The sequence below is a fragment of the Palaemon carinicauda genome, chromosome 33 (assembly GCF_036898095.1).
Source record: "Palaemon carinicauda isolate YSFRI2023 chromosome 33, ASM3689809v2, whole genome shotgun sequence".
In the NCBI taxonomy this organism is placed as follows: domain Eukaryota; kingdom Metazoa; phylum Arthropoda; class Malacostraca; order Decapoda; family Palaemonidae; genus Palaemon; species Palaemon carinicauda.
Window position 1 is genome coordinate 57,666,318 of NC_090757.1, and position 12,493 is coordinate 57,678,810.

Sequence of the window (12,493 nt, forward strand, 5' to 3'; positions counted from 1 at the left end):
AGACTATGGAATGGTTACTGATGACTCAGCAGGTAGACCTATAAAGGCTCTCCCAGAAACCCCATCCTTAGCTCACAAGGAAACACTGCAAGAAGCTATCGAGCTTGAGTGTGTCTTAAACCCACTCCAGCAAATCGTCAGGCAGAGACGTTTCCAATAAGCTAATATAACCCTGAAGGTATGAATAAGTCCAGTCATTTTCTCAAAGAATATAAACTCAGTATTTTGTGGGTGAATGATATTAGTATGCAAGTTTTATTTCTAAAGTGTTTTTACATTTAACCGAGAGAAATTTGATTTACCGCTGTATCTTGAACACTGAGGTCAATGTGTGCTCTTAGAAAGTTTTCCAGTAGACTCATTAAAAACATTTGTCATTTTGTAGGTTTTCGTTTCTACGATGGTCTGCAGTCTTGAAGTATTAAAACCTCAAGCTATTGCCTTAGAAAGCGAAAACACAATTTGTGTTAAGAGAGTAACGAATGGGTAACTGATAAATGTTTCAGCCACCCACTGAGATACTACCGCTAGAGAGTTATTGGGTCCTTTGACTGGCCAGACAGTACTACATTGGTTCCCTCTCTCTGGTTACGGTTTATTTTCTCTTTGCCTACATATACACCGAATAGTTTGGCGTATTCTTTTTATATACTCCTATGTCCTCATACACCTGAAAGCACTGAGATTACCAAACAAAATTTTCTTCTCAAGGGGTCAACTATTGCATTGTAATTATTCAGTGGCTACTTTCCTCTTGGTAAGGGTAGAAGAGACTCTTTAGCTATGGTAAGCATCTCTTCTAGAAGAAGGACACTCCAGAATCAAACCATTATTCTCTTGTCCTGAGTAGTGCCATGGCCTCCGTACCATGGTCTTCCACTGTCTTGGATTGAGGGTACACTCAGGCACAGTATTCTATCTTATTTCTCTTCCTCTTGTTTTGTTAAAGTTTTTATAGATTATGTTGGAAATATTTATTTTAATGTGTTATTATTTTTATAATCTATTTTTCCTTATTTACTTTTCTCACTGGGCTATTTTCCCTGTTGGAGCCCCTGGGCTTATATCATCCTGCTTTTCCAACAACAACAACAACAATAACAATAATAATAATAATTCTGCCTTGTTTCGAGTATTGTTCTCCTGTCTGGTCTTCAGTTGCTGAAACTGGCCTTAACTTGTGGTCTATTAAATTTAATTATTCCAGATCGAGATATTAATCTCTGGCACCCCCGTCCAGTTAGTTCTTTATGTATGTTGCATAATATTTTTCATAATTTTGGCCATTCTTTGCATTCAGATGCGCCTAGCTTGTGCCGTCTTGTACGTATTACCAGGTATGGAGTTAATTCTAACAGTCATACCTCCTCCACCAAAAGCTTTCAATACCACACAGTATTCTATAAGTTTTATTCCAGCTGTGACCAGATTGTGGAATAATCCCCCTAATTGGGTAGTTGAATCAGCAGAAATTCAAACTCGCAGCGATTTTTTTTCATGTTGAACATGCGGACATAATTCTCTCTTCATAGGTTATATATAACATGTATTTTATCATTGTTACTGATCTTGAAATATTTATATTTCATTATTCTTTGCTTCTCATATAATTCATTCATTTCTTTATTTCTTTTCCTTTGTGAGGCCATTGGGCTTAGAGGTTCCTGCTTTTCCAACTAGAGTTGTTTATTAACTAGTAATAATAACAATAAAGTACATTTAATAAGAGCCGTGTTTATTATATGCAAACCGAACATTATATATATTGTATTTGAGAGTAATACTTCAATATAGTTATCAACCCTGATCAGTGGCGGATCACTGGATACTCATAATTGAACACTTGCCTTCCCCCCTCCCTAAGTTCATAGCTACCCGACTGTAAATAATGTTAAGAAAAGATATGATTTTTATCAAAGTTAGAGACATGCATGAGTATTGTGCAGTTACGGTTATGTGGTAGGAAAAACCCCGTTTTCTTCAAAAGAAATTAATCTGTACGTTTTCTACAATGTAATGGTATTTTCATGGGTAACACTAATATTCCTGATGCGTATCATTATCCGCATTATTATTATTGTTATTATTATTATTATTATTATTGTTGTTGTTGTTGTTTTTATTAGAGCTGCAACCCAAGTAGAAAAAACTGGATCAGTGAAGGAACTACGTCATTACGGCCCTTGGTGCAAATTAATTCGACTTGGCCCCATTCATTGAAAATAAAATTAATTGTCATTACTTGATTTACAGTTAACCAATGCTCATGAATAAGGCAAAATACACGCATTTATATTTATTTGATTCATGGTCGTGTATATATATATATATATATATATATATATATATATATATATATATATATATATATATATATATATATATATATATATATGTATATATATGGTAATTATTTACAACACCACGCTCTCCATTTACTCCAAAATAATGCAATCTTGCAGTTCTCATCTTCTTGCACAGTAATTAGGTGGTTATTTAAATTCTAGGAAAGCAATAATTAGCAATATATATTGAGGAAGGGGTAAGCGGGTTATAAAATGTAAATAGCTCGGTTTCCTCACCAAAAGACTTGGAACTGACATGTCAACATAGTCAACCAAGCAGAATTCATGATGCCAGCGTACATAAACAGAAGTTCGTGATGCCAGCGTACATTTGATATACTTTATATTCAAAATATACTTAATTAAAAATGGATTAATTACTGAAAAGTGTCCATAAAATATGCAATTTACAAATAGTGACACTTTTGAGTAATCACTCAATATATTTTAGGGAGAGCAACAATATTGAAATAGATATCACTTTATAAACTATAAAAACTTTAGCAAAACAAGAGGAAGAGAAATAAGATATATAAGATAAAACATTGTGTCCTAGTGTACCCTCAAGCAAGAGAACTCTAACCCAAGACGGTGGAAGACCATGGTACAAAGGCTGTAAAGCTCAAGTTTTTCCTAATTTCATCAGTAGGCCACCTGCATCATCTTGTTCGTCATGACTATCACTAAAACTTAGCGAAATACTACAGTAACTAGGGAGTCACGTCGAAAGGACCATCGAGTTAAACATAATCGTTCAGTGTTGTAAGTTTCTCAATAACTTCTAACACACAAGTTAATTCTTTCGGCATTTCCCATCGTTTTATAATGCGATCAAAGAAATTGTAAAGTTCTTCAATGGAGTCATAAAAGTTTCTCATGTAAAAAATATTCTGAACAGAATACCAAACAATTCTTCTTCACCAAAGGGGTTAACTACTGCAATGTAATTGTTCAGTAGCAATTTTCCTCTTGGTAAGGGTAGAAGAGACCCTTTAGCTATGGCAAGTAGCTCTTCTAGGAGAAGGACACTCCAAAATCAAAACATTGTTCTCTAGTCTTGGGTAGTGCCATAGCCTCTGTACCATGGTCTTGCACTGTCTTGGGTTAGAGTTCTCTTGCTTGAGGGTACACTCGGGCACGCAATTCTATCTAATTTCTCCTCCTCTTGTTTTGTTAAAGTTTTTATAATTTATATAGGAAATATTTATTTTAATGTTGTTACTATTCTTAAAATATTTGATTTTTCCTCGTTTCCTTTCCTCACTGGGTATTTTCCCTGTTGGGGCCCCTGGGCTTATAGCATTCCTCTTTTCCAACTAGGGTTGTAGCTTAGCATTCAATAATAATAATAATGATAATAATAATAATAATAAAAAAAATAATAATAATAATAATAATTGAAAACATGATTCACATTATGTGAGGCTCAATGTACATTGGATTATTTTATAGATAATCTAGTATGAACACCTGAATATATCTCGCTCACGTTTGCTGTTCGATCATACTCTTGGCCGCGACATTGTCATTAACATTGTCCTTATTATCATCTTTAAGATTTATCATTGCTATTAGTATTATTATTATTATCATAGCTTCTGTCCTTATGCATACTATGGTACCATCATTATCATTGCAATTATTATTATTATTATTATTATTATACCAATACTAATAGTAGTTGTAATAATTATAATGATGGTACTATAGTATAGATAAGACTAAAATCTACTACTACTTTACTACTATGGTCATCATAGTCATTATCAGTTATATTTTCATTATTTCTATTACTTAAACGTATTTGCAAAAATATTACCAAATCAATATACTAAGGCATTTTGATGGGGGCCAGATGGGCCCCCAAGCAGAGTGGGTCCTGGTGCATTACGCTTCCTGCACCCCCAGTAGTTCCGCCACTGGGTCAGGGGATATCCAAATGCAGAAAAGGAACTGATAAGTAAAGAAGAAACTTTAACAGAAATAATATGATAGACAACAATGTTGAATAGATGAGTAAAGAGATAGATTTTTCAACTTTAGTAAATTCACTTACTCAACAAAACGCATTTGCAGTAACCTAAATTACTTGAAAAACAAAAACAGATTGGAAAAGTCTTACCTTTCTACCTACGGACATAGGCTTCATGTTTTTAGGGCAAGCTGGGATGGCTTTCCTGCAGACATCTGAAAATACTTTTTCTACGTCTGGTTTCCTCTTCCCATAATGTGTCAGCAAGGCTAGTCCAATGTCATCTTCATAATGAGCTGTTGGTATAATGATGGAATATAATATTGTTTTAATACCATTTGAAAGGGGCGTTTTATGGTTTTTTTTTTTTTTTTTACTTATAAAGCGATTTGTTTAGGAACACATTTTTATACCTGGTATATAAATATTTCATTATTTACTTCTTGCCTATGTATTACAACAACAAATGCAGCCGTTTTTAGTCCACTGTTGGACAAAGGGCTCATCTTCATCTCTGGGGTTTGGCCAGTTTTCATCACCACGTTGGCCAGTGCGGATTGATGATGGTGGGAGACTTCAGTTTGATCGCTCACAGCAAACCATCCAAGTATGGGTAGCGGGTAGCCCTGACTAGTATAGCTTTGCTTATCATGGCGATACGCAAACCCTTTTACCAGGTTAAGGTATCCCCACTCAGAAAGGGGCTTATGTATTATAGCCGTTTAAACCAATCCTCAGAACTCTTTGAACGGTATGTTCTTTCAAAAATGGATAAGTACAGGTGTTTTTGTTTTTGGAGAAATTAATATCAAGAAAATAAAATATCTTCTAAAAAAAACAAGGCGAATATTCTTATCACTCTTGCAAAACATCATCATCTCCTCTTAACGCCTATTGACGCAAAGGGCCTCGGTTAGATTTCGCCAGTCGTCTCTATCTTGAGCTTTTAAATCAATACTTGAGCATTAAATTTTTGTAGGCTGGTATAGGATATGTGGTGATGACAAAAGTCCGGAGAGATTGGAAAAGGAAAAACTAGTTTTAAAAATTAAGTACACTGGGAGTTGAAAAAACGGGGTTGGGCCATACCCCCAAACACTTGGTTGGAGAGATTTCTTTTTAGTCCTGATGTATTATAGGCTCTTGATTTTGATGTTTTTATCTATGACTAACGCACCGTCTGCTATTTATTACAAGTTTACTTTGAGATAAAATAGACTTTTCAAAATTACAAAGAAACTTTTACAAAGAAAACTAACTAACCTCTGATCCCAGAGCAAAGTCTCTCCATCTTCGGTGGGGAGAGAACATACGATCTAAGTCTCTCTGTACTGCAGACTGCGACCATAGCTGTGTCTATGTGATCTTCGAGGGAACCTTTTTCCTTAGCCCACTTCGTCATAAGTTTGTGAATTTCTGAGGGAGCAGAATAAATTCATCACTATATAATAGTTTCATTCAACTTGACTCAATATTAAATGACAATTTTCGAACAATCTTTTCCTTGTGATATTTGATATATCGGAAAAGGAATTTTCTGAGAGAAACTGTATTGAAATGTTTCCATGGTCAAGTCCTGGTGTGTTTAGATACAATACTTACCTTTAGTTACTGACACCTTTCAGATGTGTTTCATAAATCTAAACTAAATCTATAACATTCACAGATTGCATTACCCATTACAAGGCATCCCATTTATAAACAGATGAATAAATAAATAATTAGTTTCAAGATTTAATTATTTTTTTTAGAAGTGTCAGTTAAAATTAAATAACTCTTCTTAGCCAGAGAAACTAGTTGTCGGGGAAGATTTGCACCACAGAAGCTAAGCCAACATGTTGAACTCAGCTAATTTATTTTGATGACAACAACCAAAATTACATCCCAAAGACCTCAAGATGTGGGTGCAATGGTAGTTCCCAGAATTTGTAAACTATTGCATTTGGATGCTTAGATATTGCTGCCTAGAAGTGGTCTATTAGAAACGTCCCAACCTAGTGATCTGCCGGACTGGGGTTCGTGTCCCGGTCAAACTTGATATTTTCTATTAAAGGCTGCAACTTCACCATCCTTGGGAGCTATGGAGGATGTTTGTTTTGGGGAGTCTATAGGTCTACCTGCTGACTCATCAGCAGCCATTGCTTGGTCCTCGCTGGGCCTAGCTTGGGTGGAGAGGGGTCTTGGGCACTATTCATTTGTATACATAGTCAGTCTCTAGGGCATTGTCCTGCTAGCTAGGCATAGTCACTGCCTTTTGCCTCTGCCAAGCAAAGACAATGAAGGGGGAAGTCGAAACTGGATTAATGTCACTCAGTAACGAGAGATCACACTTCAGGTTTTGAATTAAAACGCATCGATTCCTTGCCAGAGCCCTTTAGTTTTTGCCATAACCTCACAGCTGTCACTTTGTTGCTTAATCAAGATTATATACTTGTCATTTTATGAGTGAAAAAAGATGAGTAAGTACAGTTTAAGGTGTATCTTAAATGAAACAAAAATAATGTATTTTTTTTTAATCTTGAGTATGAAAAAAGAATGTATATATTCATTTACAGTTGTCGGACACAAGAATACGAGGCAATTCAGTATAATTTTCTCTGAATCGTTAACAAAGAAAAATAAGCTAGTTGGTTTTATATACTGTTAAGATAATTATGAAGCTATAATTTGAAGGGGCTAATTGAATGCGCTATTAATTAGAAGTAGTAGACGCTGATAATAATAGGCTATAAAATAAGGAAGGGTGAGGAGCCAGTTGAGGAAATTTTACTTAGTTTAAGAACGAGCTAAGGGAAATAGAGTCATTGCGAAATAGTCGTCAACATGAAATTATAAAAATACACACACACACACACACACATACACACACACACACACACACACATATATATATATATATTATATATATATATATATATGTATATATATATACTGTATATATATACTATATATATATAAATATATATATATATATATATATATATATATATATATATATATATATATATGATCATAAACCGTTACTTGTCTACTGCAAAACAAAGACCTTAGACTTGTCCTTCCAGTCATGTGTATTTATGGTCTTGCTATGCCAGTATATACCCACAAATTTTCTCACCTCGTCAATCCATCGTCTTCTCTTCCTTCCCCTTCTTTGTTTGTAATCTCTAGGGACCTATTAAGTTATTTTTGTGCCCATCTATTATCTGTCATTCTCATTATATGTCCGGTCCATTTCCATTTCTTCTTCTTACTTGTTGTTAGAATATCCTCTACTTTAGTTTGTTCTCGTATATATGTTGCTCTTTTTCTGTATCTTAGTGTTAATCCCTTATGTATGTATGTATGTATGTATGTATGTATGTATGCATGTTTTTATTTATGTACATATATATACATACATATATATATGTATATATATATATATATATATATATATATATATATATATATATATATATACTGTATATAGATAGATAGATATGTATATATATATATATATATATATATATATATATATATATATATATATATATATATACATATACAATACACACACACATATATATAAATATAAATATATATATATATATATATTTATATATATATATATATATATATATATATATATATAATAGGTGGTGACGAGCAATTTTTTTTTATAACACCAATGTCTCAACCGTATTTCTGCCATGTCGTGTAGAATAATGGTAGAGCTGAATGGTTGTTATTCGTCAACAATGAGTCCAATAATTGTTCTCTTATAGTTAGAATAAAAAAGAAAATACTTTTCTACAATCTAACCACAATGAACTACTTTGTCCATTGAATTAGCAGCACGTTTTGGGGTCAAGTGGAAGGTGCCGATATAAAACCATGACGAAGTTTTTGCAAATTGATGATTTTTTTTTCCAATAAGAAAACTGGACTTTTCTCTTACACTTATATTTTTTTATCGTGGGCGTGTAAACTCTTGCTCAAGAACACTCACATACACTCACACAAACATACACACACACACACCACACACACACACATACATACATACATATATATATATATATATATATATATATATATATATATATATATATATATATTTATATATATATATGTATAAATGTATATGTATATATATATATATATATATGTGTGTGTGTGTATATATATAATATATATATGTATATATATATATATATATATATATATATATATATATATACTGTATATGTGTGTGCGTGTGTGTTTTATATGTGTGCCTATTACTCAATTAAAATTTTTGAGAGAGTAAGAGGTAAATCACCTTCATCGATGATAATACTGTTAGAATATGATTAGCAATTTTATTTTACTGAAATTACTATTGCAATAACCAGCTTATTTACAATTTCTAATGACTGTCGTAATTTTTCACATCGCTGTGATTTTCACTGTTTTTTTTCCTAGGACTTCCTTATTAATAGCAGTAATCTTTATTACTTTTATATTTTCTGTGGAACTAGATTTCGTGCTAGCAGAATGGCCAGTTTCATCAAATAAAAACCAAATATCATTTGATAACTATATCATTACTAGTGTACACGACCCGTCAAAAGGACCGCTAAATATTTAAATAGATATGCACAAGCATGCACATGTGCCTCCTCTCACCAGAGTAAGATCACTCCCTCTCCTTCCTACCAGAGGGATAGGGAGAGATTTAGCAGTTATAGGGCTGGTAATACCGCTAAACATGACCGGAAAGACATAAATATATAAATATGAATATATATATATATATGTATATATATATATATATATATATATATATATATATATATATATATATATATATATATATATATATATGTGTGTGTGTGTGTGTGTATGTATATATACTGTAATACTGTATACAGTATATCATCATCATCATCTTCGACTTCTCTCTTCAGAGTCCGTAACCATGTAAGACTGGGTCTTCCAACTCTTCTAGTGCCTTAAGGACTAGCTAAAAGTTTAGTGAACTAATTTCTCTTGGGGAGTGCACAAAATATGCCCAAATCATCTCCATCTACTCATCACCATGATCTCATGCACATATGGCTCTCGAGTAATCACTCTTATAGCCTCATTTATAATCCTGTCCTGCCATTTAACTCCCAATATTCTTCCGTGGACTTTGTTCTCAAATCTACAAAATCTGTTGGATATTGTTCCACTGTCTTACTACGACTCGTGTCCGTACAGTAACGCCGATCTTACTGAACTGGTATATAGTCTGATTATTATATGTAATTTCAGGCAATTTGATTTCCAAATTTTACTTAACCTAACCATTGTCTGATTTTCTTTTTTCGATCTTTCATTAAACTCAAATTTTAAAGATCCTGTATTAGAGATCATAGTTCCTAATTATTTAAATGATTCCACCTCATTAATCCTTTCTCCTTCCAATGATTTTTCATCTTCCATTGCATATTCCATCGCATCATCTGTCTTTCTTCTATTTATCCTGAGCTCAACTTCCTGTGGTATTTCATGCATTCTTGTAAGCATGCGTTGCAAATCCTGTGGTGTTCTGCTAACAAGGACAGCGTCATCAGCATATTCTAGGTCACCAAATTTCCTGTTACCAATCCAGTCCAATCCTTCTCCACCATATCCATTTGTTCTATGCATTACAAAATCCATGAGGAAGATAAACAACATAGGTGACAAAACATTCCCTTGGAGTACTCCGGTGTTCATTGGAAATTCATTTGATAGTACACCATTAACATTAACTTTGCACTTTCTATGCTCATGAACAGACTTAATCAAATTTACATATTTAAGAGGTATTCCAGAATACCGCAGGACTCTCCACAAAATTGGTCGTGCACACTACACACTATCAAAGGCTTTTTCATAGTCCACAAATGTCATCAAAAGTTGATTTCTATATTCTGCACATTGCTGCACTACATGTCTTAAAAGGAAAATTTGGTCAGTAAAACTTATACTTTTTCTAAATCCTGCTTGTTTTTCTCTCAGCTTTTCCTCAATCTTTCTCTCTATTCTCTTTAGAATGAGCATACCATATATTTTCATGACAACTGACTTAAGTGGGATACCTCTGTAATTATTGCAATCCGTCAGATTCCATCGTATCCAGCGGGCTTTCCATCTCTTGAGTTATTTTAATGATAGCTTCTACCTCAAACACACTGAATTAATTCATGAGCACATCAAGGTCTTCCTCAGCTTCAGGTATATCAATCAAATTATTCCCTTCATATCTCCTGTTCATGACCTCACGAGTGTTCCATCTAACGCTGCATTTCTTCATCTTCTGCTGTTAATACAGATCCATATATCTTTTTGATGGATATATATAAATATATATATATATATATATATATATATTTATATATATATATATGTATATATGTATGCATGTATGTATATATAATATATATATATATATATATATATATATATATATATATATATGTATTTATATAATATATATATACACATATATATATATATATATATATATATATATATATATATATGCATATATATATATGTGTGTATATATATATATATATATATATATATATATATATATATATATATATCCAGAAACTTGCTCTTTATTATATAGGGTAAATAATGTTTGGAAGTTTAAGAATAATTATCACATTTCGGTTGTCTTGTACAATTAGTGTTTCATATTTGACACAATTGTTGCTTTTTTTTGTTTCGTCTTACCTTGGCATTATTTTACATATGTTGCCAGTATATTCTAAAACTATAGTTACTTTTTATGAACAGGATAATCTGTAAGATAATAGCTTATCGTGGTCGTAGCGGATATTGTTGATCTTGACATAATATTTCCTAATACACTCTCTCTCTCTCTCTCTCTCTCTCTCTCTCTCTCTCTCTCTCTCTCTCTCTCTCTCTCTCTCTCTCTCTCTCTCTCTCTCTCTCTCTCGTGAATAATATTACACTTACCGTGAACAAAACCGTAACATCCTTCACAGAAGGCAACTTGATCACTGAATAGTTTGTCGTCTGGCAGTTGGGTTTTAGGGCCAAACGTGGCTTTATTCTTTGCACTTTCGATCGCCGGTACACTAATTGTAAGCACGACTGCTAAACACCATAAGAAACTGACATTATTTCTGCCCAACTTCATCTTTCTAGCTGTGTTCTCTGGTGCTGTAAGCTGAAGTTTTCGTTACACGTGGATTTTTACTGGTTGGTCTGGTTCAGATGCAGTAAGACCCTTGACACGGGAATGGCTGTATCGAATGTTATCTCTTTGCCGAATGATTCAAGCTCAGTCTTGTTAAATCTTGCCAGTAATTTCACCTTGGTGTTTCCTGAACAATTGTGGGTCTTGTAGGACAGAACATAGTGTTGTAATGTCGATTGAAAAGGGGCGTTGTGTGATTTTATCTACAGTACCTTCAAGTGGAAGTTTATCTTATCTTTACAATGGAAGAAGGCCTTGTAGCTCCTCCCCCCGGGATGATGATTTATTTCATATTTAAATTCAAAGAATTTGTTCATTTCAATTCAATTTTTACAGTTAAAAGCATTTAATTTTCCTTAACGTAGGCCATGTCAACTTTACTGATTTCTCGAAATGTAGATCACCATATGAAAGTAGATGCTAAGGTCGGAATTTAGAAAGATATTAAGAGTGTGACTTTAGAATACCTTTGTTTCTCTGTCTTTTTTTTTTTTTTTTTTTTTTTTTTTGGCCTCTTAATTGACGCCCCTTCATTGTTTTCAGTGAACAAATAAGTTTTACAAGGGCCAGACTCATACTTTGAGAATTGATTATTTATTAATGAGATTTTGTAACAAGTTGAAAAAACGTCGATTTCGATAGAGCGTTTATTTAGAGTAAAATGTCAATATTAAAAACAAGGAAAATTGGGGCTAAGGGAAGACTGGAATAAATTAAGTGTAGAATAAGATAACTGAATAAATCTTTCCTTACCAAGTCTCCATAACTGTGATTATTATTATTATTATTTTTATTATTATTATTATTATTGTTGTTGTTGTTGTTGTTGTTGTTGTTGTTGTTGTTGTTACTTGCTCAACTAAAACCCCTAGTTGGAAAAGCAGGATGCCATAAGCCCGAGGGCTCCAACAGGGAAAATAGCCCAGTGAGTAAAGGAAATAAGGAAAAAAC

General features: G+C 33.1%; 1 protein-coding gene across 1 annotated transcript in view; it reads right to left on the minus strand.

Moving 5' to 3' along the window:
* Window positions 1–11,737, minus strand: part of LOC137626327 (uncharacterized) — a 20,604-nt gene extending 8,867 nt beyond the window's left edge. Inside the window, exons 1-3 of the mRNA XM_068357397.1 lie at window positions 11,299–11,737; window positions 5,581–5,733; window positions 4,468–4,613 (exon numbers count right to left, since the gene is read on the minus strand). Of these exons, the coding sequence (XP_068213498.1) occupies window positions 4,468–4,613; window positions 5,581–5,733; window positions 11,299–11,482 (483 nt within the window). The 5' untranslated portion in view covers window positions 11,483–11,737. The remainder of the gene's footprint in view (window positions 1–4,467; window positions 4,614–5,580; window positions 5,734–11,298) is intronic.
* Window positions 11,738–12,493: the final 756 nt, after the last annotated feature.